Raw genomic sequence first — 15,876 nt, 5'->3', positions numbered from 1 at the left:
ATATCCATGCCAATATGCACTAGTAGGAATGTCTTCGCAGGCTAATCATTAGAGTAGCTTATAGCTTACAGTGTTCATATCTGTGAAAAAATGATGTTTGCTTTTATCCTCCAGTACCTGGAATATCAACTTCCAGCACTTTGAAAGTTAGCCATAAAGGATGAAGTTTTCAGTTCCACGCTGGTTTGGTTTCACCATGTTATATGACTCAACTATGTGGTGTCTTCAGAAACAGCATCTTAATGTCAAGCTCTGGAGGGTAACCAAGAGCCAAAGCAATAACCTGTAATGTTTGGGAGTCTATGACACCTCACTGAAAGTGAAATATTACTGGCATTATACTTTTTGTTAACCTTTACACGCTATAGAGGCATTTTGGCCCTATTAAAGGCAACTATTCTACTTTAACTCCTCTCTCTCTTCTCAGTCTCTTTGTCTCTATTTCTCTCTCCATATATACATATATATGGATGTATGTGTAGAACACACACATTTCTATGTGTATGTTACCATATGATATGATGTATATTATTTATGTATATTCTATGTTTACCACTCACATATGCATTTTCATGAGGACTTAGTGTAAATTATCCCTCCCAATACTAAGCTACCTATTTTATACATTATAGGAATACTTTCCCATGAGTTAATTTGCCTACAGTATGTTAGGCTTTCCACCATCAATTGGAAATCAAGAAAATGACCTAGAGACTTGTCCACAGGCAGATCTGATTGAAGCATTTTCTCAGTTGAGGTTATTTCATCCTTAGTGGTACAAGTTGAAAACCAAGATTAACCATCAGAGAAGCAGCTCAAAAATTCTCATACTTTAGTTTCCAATATATTTCATTTCAAAACTTTTTCTTTAATTTTCAATTTTCATGGTGTGTTGGTTGGTTTTAAATGTTAACTTGCTACAACCAAGAGTTACCTGAAAAAGTAGTCTCAATTGAGGAACAATCTAGATCAGATTGACTTGGGAGCAATTTTGTTGGAGAGTGTATTGATTATTAAAACACCCAGATCATTGTAGACAGTAACTGTCATGGGATGGAGGGGATTGGAGACTACCTTGAGGGTTGTTGGCATTTTACCCTTCACTTAGCCAGGGCTATGCCCGACAAGATCAATGAGCTGTGGACTGATGCCAGGGCCTCTTGCACTGTAGTCTATGAACTGACACTTGCCATCCCCGTGTGTGTGTGTGTGTGTGTGTGTGTGTGTGTGTGTGTGTGTGTGTGTCTGTGTGTGTCTGTGTCTGTGTGTCTGTGTCTGTGTGTCTGTGTGTGTTTGTGTGGTAAAATGTCTGAGACAATGAGGAGTGAAATTCTTCTTTTGTTGTACCAGAATGGACCTTGCTATTGCATTTGCTGTTCTATTAACCACCTTTGACTCTTTCCTTCTGTTAGATAAAACTTTTTTTTTCAACATAGTGTTTTTATTGATTATTTGGTAATTTCACATAATGCACCCCACCACACTCACTTCCCAGTCCTCCTAGGTCTGCCCCCCTCAACCATAATCTCCCTCCCCTAGAATGTCCAATTTCTGTAGCCTATAGATTCACTGAAGCATAGTCAAACTTCTGGTGACAAGCCCCTTAAAGAAAAGTGAGTCCTTCCCCACCCCACCCCTGCCAGAAGCCATTGGAGTTACTGAGAGTTCTGCAGACTCCTTTTCTGACTCCCTGTCTTCCTTTGTTGCCTCCACGGGTCTCTCAGATTCCTTAGAGCTCTGTGGCTGGTACCGGCAGCCGATGTCTACTTCTTTGTTTTCCCTCTTTATTTCTTTCCTAGATAGGCTTGTTAAACCATATAGAAATTTCGACTGAAAGACAGATGAGAACAAATAAGCTACACAGATGCTTTCGTTTTTCTCTGAGGTTAGTTGAGGTTATGATGTGACCAGCTTCTTAAGTTCCTGCCTTGACTTTCTAAAAAGGATGGCAGGTGACCTGGAATTGATGCTTTTGGTCAGGATGTTTTATGAAAGCAACAGAAATGAAACTAGAACACAGACATTACATTTTTTATGATTTCTGATATTTTGCATTTTCTCTGTCTTATAGTTAATGTAACTATTCATATTTTTTTTTAAAGAAGTTAAGTGCCTTTACTCCTTACAGAAAGAGGGGGAAACAGAACCAGTTTCCTAACTTCCAATTCAGTCTTTTATGCCTTTATTATTCTTTGAGGAATTCAGAATGTTATTTAAAGGGGCCACAATTTACTTCAAGAGTTATCTTTTCAGTGAAACCCGACCTTTGTGGGAGTCTCTCAGCCTTTCTTCCCCAATACCCTATCATTCATGGTGCAGTGCTCCTGCTACAGTGAGGACTTACCGTTTTTCTCAAGTGGCCTTGTACTAACAACGGCACTCACTACCATCCTCCCACCTTTTCCTTAAACCACACTCAAAAATGAACTTTCAAGTCATTGTCTCTTTAATAACCTGGCAGTAATTCAAAGCATGAAAAAGAAAAAGTTAAGATTGTCCCTTTTACGGGTGATGCCCATCACGACGGACGCAATCACGTAGCAAGATAGGATTCCAACAGCATGGGAAGGCTTCACTGCTCACGGATTGATGCATTTGGTTACTGATAATCGGCCTGGGGTCGGGCAGCACAAGAAATTAACGAACCCTCAGAGAACTGGGCGCGGTTGCTGGGTCATAAGCACCTTGAAGCGTTTCTTGATGGTGATTCGGTGTCTTGAGTATTTGTCGTCAGGGGAGAACCGAGCGGGATGGGCAGAGCAAGTCTGTTGTCCCATAGGGCCAAATTTCTTCAACGTATAGACGCGATCTCCCTGTTCGTTGAGGTAATACTGGAGAAACATGACTGCACCTCTGCGAGAAGATGCCGACCTCTCTGCAGCCAGCCGAGTTTACCCTCAATGCACCACCTCCGAAACTATTCACATTTTTGAGACAGAGTATCAAGTATTTCAAGACAGCCTTAACTTTACTAGAGATGACTTTGAACTTCTGAACTTCCCTCTCCATCTGGAAAACATGTGTCTGGATAATCACATCCTAGATACAAATAAAAATTAATAACAATGAAAGCAAAAAGTTAAATTTATTAAAAATCAGGATCCTCTCTCCAGTTAATAAGTTATGAAGAAAATACACAGACAACATATTGGGAGAATATGCTTACAAAATACAACAGACTAATATTTTGCTAAAATATAAAAGCACACCCCTAAATCCATATAAAACAAAATATTCAAAATTAGGCACAATACTTGAATGAACATGTCACAAAGATGACATATAATTGGCCAGAAAGCATTAGAAAAAAGCTTGGTAATATGCCTCACCAGGAAAATGTATTTTAAAATCACAGTGAGACATCATTGCAAAATCATTAGAAAAGTAAAATTAATTTTGCTATCCCAAAACTGTGACAAAATTGAAGAATATTTTGAGCTCTCATACACTGTCACTGAGAATAGAAAATAGTAAAATAGTGTAAATATGTTTTTAAAAGGAATGCTTTTTAGACTGTTAAATTTTTGACTATTTCTTGACAAACACCTTAATTAAACTTATACATGTTGAACTGAATAATTAATATTTTATGCTCAGTACTAAAGAATACTTAATAGTTTGTTGACTGTGGTATAATTGATAGTTCTGGTACTACTGTGCATTTTAGACTCCAAAACAATAAACAAATGTCATCATAATAACACTAATATCCAATCTTATTAAATTACAAGTATGGAAAAGTAGAACACTAAAATTGATACAGTTCATCTAGGGATCAACTGTAATGGAGAAACTTAGTAAAAATTTATTGTTTGATGAGAGATGCATTTAGTTCTAACTATAGATAGTTTGAAAAGTATACATAACTTTAATTTTATCTGATGAAGACAATTAACAATACAATGCTATAGTGTCAATGAGCAATCTAATGTCTTGACATTTTACAGAGAAACCAATATGTTTAAGTCACATAACGACTTCAACGATGGCATAGATAACTAACCAGCAAACCTTACACACTGGTTTGTAACAGAAATTAAAGAAAAGCTCTGAATCATAGGGACATAAGAAAAATATGGAAGCCAATCAGAAATGACTCTAATTGGTTAAATTTTGAGATTGGATGTATGAAGAATGAAAAATTGTACTCGTATAGTGTAGCTGTGTATAAATAAGCCTCCTGTGCATGTATGTGAATATACACTGATTAAAGAGGAAATATATAAATGAGATAGAAGTCAAGTACCAAGTTACAAAAAGAGAAGGAATTTAGAAATCACGATGTTTAAGTAAACTGTAAAATAAAAGTTGAGGAAGCAACGATAGTACATAGATACAGAGTATCTCTAAATGTATTATTTTTAACAATTAATTGGGAATCAGCAACTTTTAGTATAGACTGGTAGTCACTCATTAGAAAGTCGTTAAAACTCCCTTTAATCTTACTATGAAGACAATGCCATGTACTACCTCATAAGAAATACTGTGAAGGTTAAATAAGTTCATCATGTTATTTAAATGTACAACATTTATATATTATTAAGAAAAAAGATACTAACCAATATCAAAGGCCTCCTACTAAACACATGCCTATAACTCTTCCACAATATTAGTTACCAAAAAAAATAGCATGAGATACAGCTTCAGTATATAAAAAGATCTGACACTTCAATGGCACCATGCTACAATGGAAATGTGCTTGTGAGAAGGAGGAGTTCCTGAAGCAATGAGCAGGATAACTTAATTTTTGCTTGCATGGTGTATGATAATAAGATTTCAAATATCCCTTTGAATGTAATAAAAATCCATTAATGCATAATGACATGTCAGTATGTAGATTGTTACAGGTATAGAAACTGAACAGCAAATAAGATGGGTAGATGTGAGGTGATGACAATCACGTAAGGAGGAACAATGCACTAATAAACTAGCACAGATGTAAAGAGATAACAGGACACCCATTGGAGATCATAGCTATTCCGTCAAGAAATATGCACCTGTGCATATAGGCAGATATGTGTTCTGTGCTTTCTCCAACGACACATGTATATCTGTGAATTGACTACCACGATTCACCCATTAAATATGAATAATAAACCAGCTTTTGTGCACATATGTTCTGATGTGCAGGTACCTGTGTGTGTGCACCCACATCAGCAGGAGAGATGATAGCCTTGGATGTCATCCCTTCAGATGTCATCCACCGTCTTGTGTGACAGTAAGGTAGGTAGAGTGGCTGGCCAGTGATCTCTGGCATGCTCCTGTCTCTGCTTCTACTTCTGTGATTGCCCGTGGGTACTAGGAAACAAACTCAGGTCCTTACATTTGCAAGGCAAGCGCTTTACTGGATGAACTCTATAATTTTCAAGTTCTCTGTATTGTCCTTTCTCAAATATGAAAAATTGGTGAGATAACTTCATTTATTATGACATTCTTATATATGCATTATTGGTTAGTCTAATTAATTTTCTTCAGAATGAATCAAATTTTTTCCATATATGAAGCTTTTGGCTTAATCGTATCTGAATCATGCCAATCAGAAAGCCAGTCTCAAACTGCAAATTCTGTAAATGAGTAAATCATTATTACAGATATTTATTACATTTCAAAATGATAAAAAGAAACATGAATATTTTATGATATGTATAACACACACACACACACACACACACACACACACACACACACACAAATATATTGGTTTTTTCGAGACAAGGTTTCTCTGTGTATCTGTGAAGCCTATCCTGGAACTTGCTCTGTTGACCAGGCTGGCCTCAATCTCACAGAGATCCACCTGCCTGTGCCTCCTGAGTTCTGGGATTAAAGAAATATGCAACCATCGCTCGACCTCTTGTGAGCATATTTTTTTTTTAAATACAGAAAAAGAAATTTAATGGGGATGAAAGACAGGAAAAAGCAATTAACATTAAATATCACAATCCAGAATCTCATATGATATGGTTAATGAGTTCTTCTAGGAAGTTACATTGGAGGAAAAATAATCATTCAAGAAAGTATTTAGCAAAAAATAATAATATTCAAGATACCTTTACCACATAATTGAAAATGTTATTCTCTGTATTTAATAGTTACTAAATACATAATGTTGGAAGGACTATGACAACCTAGTTGAGGAATTTAATATTATATATTTTTAAAAATCTTTCTCAGGGTTTCATTTTAGTTTCAACATTTACATTTGTTTTTATCTTTAGCTAATAAGTAACTATGAACACTGGCTTATGTCTGACCTACATGGGGTCAATACTCTCGATCTCTCAGGCCCAATAAAGATATTTGCATGGTTAGGAATTTTTGTGGACTTGGATTCTCTTTGATTTCATATGGTAAGATTGTGGGCAGAATTCCATTTTCTTGGTCCTAAGATCTGTCATTTCTGTATCATTCTGGTGCTCATTTGCCTGACCATACCATAGGCACCACACAAAATTGCATTTTATTGCTGGATATTCTCTCATCATAAGAATAACTCAACTTCTCATTTAAGGGTGGAATGGACTCATCTGTTCCCAACCATCATTATTCTTCTTCTGAGTAATTAAAAATAGGGTAAATTAGGGCTTTGATCTCCTTTGGAGATGCACATTCATATTCACATCTACTCACTGTTGTGAGATTCATCTTTCTGCAGTGCCTTTCACAGGCAAGGAAAGGATGTTCTAACAGACACAGCATATTCTAGCTATTTATTTTCTGTTCTTGAGTAATAATCACTATTGGAAGGGTTAATGCTTTGTGATTCATTACCTCCCTTCTGCTTTGGGCCAGGGATTTGGACACTAAAAGATCCTTCGAACATGTATCTCAAGGTTAAATCCAATACTCTGCTCCCATTGGGTTCCTATCTGGGTTTATAGACTTCTCTTAAATTCAGTTATGGCTGGCAAAGTTCAGTCTTTTGTGACTGTAGGACTTGTATGTTCTCTTATGACAATCACATGGGTCTATTTCATCTCCTGAAAACTTCTGGCGAAACTTTGCCGTGACTATTTACTGCATGATCATTTTCTTCAGAGAAAGCAACAAAGAAATCTTTCCACTTCCCCTAAAAAATCTTTTACTCTATTTTAAGACTTAATTGACTTGGTCAGACCAACTCATTTTCATATCAACTTTGATTAATGGATTAATGACCTTAATCATATACTTCAAATTCTTTCTACTGTGTAAGAATATATATAGAAATATACAAGGAAATATAAAGAAACATTGTATTGAAAAATGCCACTAACACTTGGAGGTGTAGATTGTATGAGATTTATATACAGGGAATTAGAACCTGAGATAGTTAGTTGGAGTCACAAGATTTCCTGTTTCCTGGCCTGCCAGCAGTTGGGAAAAATCTCTCCCACTCGTGTCCCCCAAGTAAACACACAGAGGCTTATATTAATTACAACTGCATGGCCATGGCTCAAGCTTTTTGTTAGCTAGCTCTTTTATCTTAAATTATCCTATAACTATTAATCTATGTATCACCACATGTTCCATGCCTTTACCTGCATCCCATTACACGTTGCTCCTTGGGCGGCTTGCTGGTAGCTCTTTCACTCTGCCTTCTTTTTTCTATATATCTGTCTGGATTTCCCACTTGCCCCTAAACTGCCTTGCCATAGGCCAAATGGCTTTATTTATCAACCAAACAGAGCACCAGCATACAGAAAGACATCCTCCTATCAGCTAGTTATTCTGGATATCACTAATTATGAAAGAGTTTTTATTAATGTTTAAAATTACACATTTTGCAACACTGAAACCAAAATAGAGGTTTGTTTTTTTTTCTAAATGTATGAACAAATAATACTACTGAGGCAATCCTGGCACTTCTTTGAACTACTTAAAAATTATAAAATTATAAATTTCATCATATTCCCTCATTTTAAACAATAATGAGTTTATATACACACAAATGATGGAGAATTATGTAAATACATTCAATTTGGAATTTAAATATGTACTCTAGTACTCTTTACTTTGTGGACATTTAAGAAACTGGTAAGCCAAATATACATTAAAATTAAGTAAAATCTTATTCCATTCAGCTACTGCAAGCTGAGTTAAAAACATTCATGTTGTCTTTGAATAACAGATTATAGTACAGGGAGCAAATGCTAGTCAATTAATAATGACATCATCATTTGAAATCAAAGTTTAATATGCTAAGACATTACTTGTTTTAAATAAATTTTACTATGATTCATAACAATTTAAACCATGTGCTAATTTGTCATCATTCTAAACTTTTTGTGTAGCCAGAAGTTTTTCTTCAGTCCTGTCAGGCCCCTGCAGTCCCATGGCCCACTTATAAAATAATCATTTAGAAGCTTATATTGATTAAAAGTGCTTGGCGATTTGCTCAGGCTAACTATTGACTAGCTCTTACACTTAAACTCAGCCCATGTCTGTTCATCTAAATGTCACCACGTGTTCTGTGGCTTTACCTGTGTGCCATTACATGCTGCCCCCTGGACGACAGGCTGGCGTCTCCTGACTCAGCCTTCCTCTTCCCAGAGTTCTCCTTGTCTGTTTATCCCACCTATACTTTCTGCCTGGCTACTGGCCAATCAGCTTTTTATTTATCAGTCGATCAGAGCAACACATATTCACAGCATACAGAACATCCCACAGCATTTCAGTGTCAGGCAATCTGAGTACCAGGGATCATAAAATAGAGAGACACTCAAACACCAGCAAGTAAGAACAGCATGTCCAGCAGAGCACTGTAATGGATGATGTCAAATTAAGCTTGCTCCTCCTACCCTTCTGTAGTCAAGCAGTTCCAGAACGCTCACTACCGAAACAGTCATCAAAAGTGAAACTCACAGTATTTTAAAACAAAATGCTTAATATGCTTTAACTCATGTACAAATACGGTGATAATAAAAAGAATCTTAATGTGGAAAGAAATGGAAATGCTCAAAATTCTGATTTGAAAACATACAGCAAATGTACACACTGAGTCTCCACATTGAACTTCATGAATATAAACAATAAAATAAAGATATTTCTGGAGTAAACCTTAAATGTCTCAACCTTCCTCACACTCCTTACAGTTCTTTAAAAGGAGCATACTTGACTACTTATGTCATTGTTTTCTGAGTACACCCATCACTCATGAGCACTTTCCAGCTCTTAGAATCCACAGTTATGGTGCACCATTAATTTGACTTTACAAGTTTTGTACAACATGTTGCCAATGATATCAAAATATCAGTCACTTACAAGGGCTTAATTTTACTGACAATCTCCATTGTTTTGGGGAGTCAGGTGATGAGAACAGAAATATTGACTGCCTTACTGAACTCAAGTCTGGTCCTCTTCAACATATCTAGAAGCCTGAGTTAGTCTAACTTTAGTTATGTATAAGAGAAGTGATCCTGAGTCTGCACAAATTTACTTTATTTCAGATAAATTCTAATTATATCTAGAAAATACCTAGTGAAAAAAATCCTTATCAGTCAAAGTTGTCCCAAATTTCTCCTTACAGAAGAGTAGAGCACTAGATAAAAAAGTAGAATGCATCAGCTGGTGCACTATATTTTAGTTAGGCCTTCCATGGCTGTGATAAATGCCGTGGCCAAAAGCAACTTGGAAAAGAAATAGTTTATGTCATTTGACAGCTATCAGGTCACACTCCGTGATGGAGGAAAGTTGAAACAGGAACACTAGTACCACCAGCCAAAGGGTGGCATAACCCACCGTGAACTGGGCCCCATCAATTTAAAAAATTAAACATAGCTCAGTCTGATGGGAGTATTTTCTCAATTGAGTTTCCCTCTTCCCAACAGTTTCTAGCCTGTGTCCAGTTGTCATAAAAATTGCCAGCATATATGGCAATGTGGAGATTATCGATAAATTTGAAAGATATCCCAAAATATGGTATATGGAGGTATGGTGATATTTTATTTGTGCTGAAATGTGATTTTATTTGTATGTTAATAAATAAAGTTGCCTAGGGGTCAGAGCTAATAGCAAACCATTTAGCAGAAGTATGGCAGTGGTAGCACATGCCCTTAATCCGATCACATGGCAGGCAGAGTCTATGTGTTCAAGGACATAGCCAGCGTGGAGACATGCACCTTTAATCTCAATACCAACCATAGAGACATGGAGGTCTGTATAGACAGGCAGTCTTGAGGAGATCATGTGGTTGGGTTTAGAACCAATGAGAAGGCATAACAGAAAGTCAATAAAAAATATAGACACACAGGAAGTAGGTCTCTTTCTCAGGGGCAAGACAGAAGTGGCAGTGGGTGGTAAGAAGGTGGTCTCAGCTCTTGGCTACTGCTCTCTGATCTGTGAGCTTTTAACTCTGCATTTGGTTCTGTGTTTCTTATTTAATAAGACCATAAATTATTACATCTACTTGGAGGTTTGTAGACAGAAGCAATTTGCTATACTTTTAATAATATTGCTTTAATTATTGTTGGATAAAATACCTAAGCTCCCTTCTTTAAAATTAGTTCTTCTTTTCTAATTTTTGGAACTGTGGAGCTCTTCTATATTGTTTCATTGTATTATGTTCACATCCATAAGCAATTTATCATTCACACATATGTAAAGAGAATAAGATAAAATTTAAGGGAAAATATGGAGAGCTGCTGGCATTAATGGCAAAACCATACTCTTCCAAGGAAGATGTCAATATGTCCCCAGAAATCCTTGACTGTTGTGCATGACCTTTAGGTTGTTTCTTTTGTTTTTGCAGAAATATCTTTAATCCTTACTCAATTTCCACTTGAGGAGAATTATGCAGTGGTCTAGACTTTGGTTTCATCAAACCCCAAGGCAGTTTCCACAGAGATGGAATTAAACTGATTTCAGTGCCAGCCTTTGCCGACTCTGTCTGTGTCTGTACTGTTTGTACAGGAATCTTCCATGACTCACTCTGACTCTTTTTTTCTAAAGCATGAAAGAAATGCCCTCATTTTATTTTTTTACTATCTTGCAAGTGCTCTAGGTTGCTTGTTTAATGGATTAGTATTATGGATATGCAAAGAAATAGAAAATATAGAAATATTGAAAACTATTAAAGATATAGAAAATATATAATATGAAGACTGCATTTTATTATCTGTACTACTTTGTATTATATCAGAATAATTTATCTCATTGTGAGCAGAATATCAGCAAGTGTCTGAATTTTCACAAAGTTTAGATTTATAATATATCCTAATACATTGATTTTTTTTAGTATAGGAAAAATCTTTAATTCAAGCTACTTATGTAATAAAAATATAGCCAGGAAGGGTACAAGTGTTAACAATGATGCTTTGGAGAGATCTAATGTTCTTTTCTACTACAGATCAGTGATCTCAGAAAGAAAGAAAATAATACCTTCATCACATTATCTGTGCACTCACATTCAGCTAAGTAGGTGCCTTTTATGATGAAACATGGATGATTTCTCATACTGTGCCTTGACACCAGTAAGAGGAATAATGGCTTCTTCTGCATTGGGTCAGTCTCTTTTAGTGGGTGGAATTTTGTCTAGGCTTTCAAAAGTAATGGGCTGCCTGGTGTTCACCCTATACAGGAAAGCAGATGGCCAACCATTTATTAAATGATGTTCTAGTAAAAATACAGAGTGAAAGTGGGGTAAAATGAGAATACGTGCCCAGCAGGAGAATGAAAGAAAAAGAAAGAGAAGGTCCCAAAAGTAGATATTCTGTACTTCAGAGCCAATTGCACAGGGAAGCAAGGAAGCTGAAACCAGGCAGAAAGAGCTAAGAACTTTACCCGAATCATTTTTGCCCTGCAGCAAACTATTCTTACATAAAGGACTTAGTGCATATAAACAAACACAGAGAAAGTTAGGGTCTTAAACACAAACACCGGTGTGTTTATACTAATTATGGTCAAACACATTCAAAAGTTATGTGTTCAATTATTATGGGTTTGTTACACAAGTGCTAGTGGACAAGATCATCTTATATTCACGTACATGTGGAACTGATTACAATATTCTTCTCAATTCAGTTTCTTCAAACCACCTACAAAATAATTGTAGAATTCCTGTCTAATGCATATTTAACAGCAATCTATCACTATTGTCATAAAATCCAAGGGTTTATTAAGTGAGCTTTATTCAAAGTATTTATCCCTGAAAGTTAATATATACTACCAAAAGATCAGGCAGATCAAGGGGAAATTTTCAAGCAGTAGTGACAATCCTAGAATTGTCAGCATGTGGCAAATGGTCCTTTTTATCTTTGTGAGTTCTCCATTTTTTTCCAGAAGGAAGTTAGGTAAAGGTCACTATTGTTTGTGGAGAAATATAAAATATTATTGTCATGCTATTGTAAATCTTATAGACTATTTACAGCTTAATTTAAAGTATTGAACCCTCTGGCTTCTGTGAAATCACCTATTTACAGTAAGGAGATAAAAATAGTATTATTTCATTTATGTGAATGATATAAATGTATTTTAGATTTTTTGTTAATGATAAAATTTAGTCAGTGGGGAGTAACAAAATGATAAAATAAAAAAATGATGCTTTAGTGTTTCTTTTTGTACTTAAAATGTCTTTAGTATATTTATTAATGAATAGTTGATATCTATGAATGTCTTAAAAAGAAAATGACTTAAAACTGTTTTATTCATAATAGTTCCTGTTTTCAATGAGTATTATTTTCTAATAACATATTTCTTGCTATATTATTTATGTTACTACACAAACATTGAAAGCAACTAGAAATGTGAAAGAAAACTACAGTGATCAAAATACACAAAGGCCATGCTATATTTCAGAGGAAGGATTAAAATTTTAACTGAAAATTTCCACTTCAGATTAGACATCTACTGGTTGAACAGGTGTAAGAGTTGGCAATCCTTAGACCACATAATGGGAAACGAAGTTGACTGCAGATGGAGTGGAAAAGCTGATCATTTGGGTATTGTAAATTGATAAAAGGGTAGTGAAATTTTGAGGATGGATTAATAAAGATGAAAATTTGGAATGAATATAAATGCAATGTGTCCTTAGTTAATATTTAAAAATGTTATTAAGGTTTTGTAAAAAAAAATTGAATAGACGCAAAATGCCATGAAACTGTGAGGAAATTATTGACAAGCCTGGAAGACTAGCAGTACAGCTAGATCTCAGATATATTAATTAAATAACTCTTTCAGTTAAGATGAGGTCTACAGAAAATGGAAAAAATGAGGTCCGTTGATGAGATAAAGCATTATAAAAGTCTGCATGATGATTATGAGGCAACTATTGAAGTGTCAGTTTGTGTGGATAGGTAAATATAAAGACAGACATATGAAGAAATGTTATTATCTAGTTCTATAAATTAGAGCAGTATTATTTTAACTTTATCTTCAGTAATATTTATGAAAGTTAGTAGTCCTATCAAAGTTTCATTTAATAATTACAGTATTTAATATTTAGTAACATTATCATTACCTACATAGAAATTTTAAGGACCTTAATCTTTATACATTTTTATGGTTCATATATTAGTGAAAACTTGTAATTACTTATGCTAAGCTCATATTTATAATTATTTTAATCTCTTCATAGATAATATTGCAAAGAACACTTTGATTTTTAGCATTTTTTTTTAAACTTTTTATTCTATATCAGTCTTTTATATTTATAAAAAGACTGCTTCAAGGTACAGATATATTTGTGTATATGGGTAATACATGTGGAATTATATAATTAGAATCATACATATTTTAACACATCAGAATGTTTTTGACGTTTATTTATACCATTATATTTGAGTAAATTTTTACTCAAATTTGTTTGTGTCTTGTCTGCAAATACTGAAAGAAAATTAAATATTTTTTTCTCTTTTTCTGAAAATTCATAAGTTGTTGTAGATATCACAAAATAGGGAAAAACTGATTTTATTGAAAGTGTCATTGTTGTGTGAGAAGTACTGGGCCTGCTTTGATGAGTATTACAGTTCTCTGAAAACAGCATGACCCATCTAGGAGAGGCAAATAGAACAGTATCAATCCTGTTTTAATAAAGTGAGGAATATTTAGGTTCTGGGGCTAAAAGAAGAAAGGCAGATTGAAGACTCCAGTAAGACAATTTTCTGAGCTGAATGTAATGAGAACCTTAAAATTAGGTAAGCATAAAATTTGGTTTCCTCTCCCCATTGACTTTGAAATTTAGAAAGAAATACTCCATTATGAGAGAATGAAATTAGCTGTCATGATTATTTTCTCACACTCCTTGGTCCACGTCTCCATATACATTCCTACATCAGTAGTGAAGTGGGGACCAAAATCATAGTACCTTTTAAAACAAAAGTAGGGTAGGGAAATTCAAACCTCCACGCATGAGCTAACCAAATTAAATTAGAAATGTGGGAAAATGTGTTAAATAGGAAATATTAGAACCTGAGACAAAGAAGATGTGTCATAGATGTAGGAAAACCGTTTTCAATGTTAAAACCATATGCTTGCGCTAGAATGTCTCCATAGTGACCTCACGTTTCACTAGAGGCCCATGAATTCTAATTGATACAACAGAATGTTATTTCATAGTATACTAAAATTTTACCTTTCTGCCATAATCACATGCAGTTATAATATGATAGGAACATACATCTATAGATAGGGTGAATTCATCAAAATCCAAGCATTATAATTGGTCATAATTTATGAGGTTAAGTAGACATACCTGTGGTAGGTAATCTTGTTTTTAATTTGATTAAATTCTGAAGTACCTGAGGATTTGTACAGTAATTCATTGTGAACATATTTCCAGAAGAGATTTTTCAAGGTAAAAAGATCTGCTGTGAATGTGAGTGGCCCTGCCTCATAGAAATGTACTCATGATAGAATAAAGGAGACGATTGATTTTTTTTTCTAGCACAACAATCTCTATGTTTCCAAGTTTGCTGTGATATCAGTTGCTCTATCAGTAATACCCTACTGACAAGTAATGATCTGAAAACATGAGTCAAGTTAAATATTTCTTTTTAATTTTTTTATTGAAAATAGATTGCTTTCTAACACAATATGTCCTGTTTACAGTTTCCCCTCCCTTTACTCCTCGCAATTCTTTCCCACCTTCCCTCCCCTCCTGGTTCACTCTTTTTTCAACTCTCATTAGGAAAGAGCAGGCTTCTGAGAAGTAACAACCATATATAACAAAATATTTTATAATAAGTATAATAAGATAAAACAAAAACCATCACATGGAGACCAGACCAAGCAACCCAACAGAAGGAAAAGAACTCCAGAAACAGGCACAGGAATCAGATACTCACTCAAATCATACATACACTCAGGATTCCCTTAAAAAGTATATGCAGGGGGGACCTGGTGTAGACCTGTGTTAGTCCTGTGCTTGCTTCTTCAGTCTCTGTGAGTTCATATAAGCCTTGCTCAGTTGATTCAGTGTGTCCTGTTCTCCTAATGTCCCCATCCCCTCTGGTTCCTGAACGCTTTTGATCTCCTCTTCTGAGGGGTTGTCTGAGCTCTGACAGGAAGGATTTTATGAAGATATTCCACTGAGACCTGTGTGTTCAGTGGATGCCTCTCTCTGTGTCATGTCTGCCTGTGAGTCTCTGCATTTGTTCCTGTTTGTTGCAGAAGGAAGGTTCTCTGACGATGACTGAACAACTCACTAATCCATGAGTATAGCAGAATATTATTAGGAGTCATTTTATTGATACTATTATTTTTATTAAAATCAGTAATGTTTGATTGTACCTTGGTCTCTGGGCTGTCTAGTATGTGGTTCTTAGTCATGCAAGCAGTGCCATGAAAGGGTTCTGTCTCATGAACTGGGCTTTAAGTCAAATCAAACATTGACTACTCCTATGAGCTCTGTGCCACCATTGCTTGAGCATATATTGCATGCAGGACAGTTGTTGGTCAAAGGTT

General features: G+C 35.2%; 1 protein-coding gene across 1 annotated transcript; it reads right to left on the bottom strand.

Moving 5' to 3' along the window:
- Positions 1–2,508: 2,508 nt before the first annotated feature.
- LOC131925842 (H/ACA ribonucleoprotein complex subunit 3-like) lies at positions 2,509–2,894 on the bottom strand. Its single transcript, XM_059281220.1, has one exon. It carries the CDS (start codon positions 2,841–2,843, stop codon positions 2,649–2,651), a length of 195 nt encoding a protein of 64 aa, XP_059137203.1. The 5' UTR covers positions 2,844–2,894; the 3' UTR covers positions 2,509–2,648.
- Between the last annotated feature and the right edge of the window lie 12,982 nt (positions 2,895–15,876).

This window comes from Peromyscus eremicus, chromosome 15 (assembly GCF_949786415.1).
Source record: "Peromyscus eremicus chromosome 15, PerEre_H2_v1, whole genome shotgun sequence".
Classification (NCBI taxonomy): domain Eukaryota; kingdom Metazoa; phylum Chordata; class Mammalia; order Rodentia; family Cricetidae; genus Peromyscus; species Peromyscus eremicus.
The sequence above is the reverse complement of the archived record's forward strand: the minus strand, read 5'-3'. Positions and strand labels throughout refer to the sequence as shown.

Coding starts and splice junctions, on each gene's coding strand:
- LOC131925842 (XM_059281220.1), bottom strand. CDS start 2,843: ATGTTTCTCCAGTATTACCTCAACGAACAGGGAGATCGCGTCTATACG.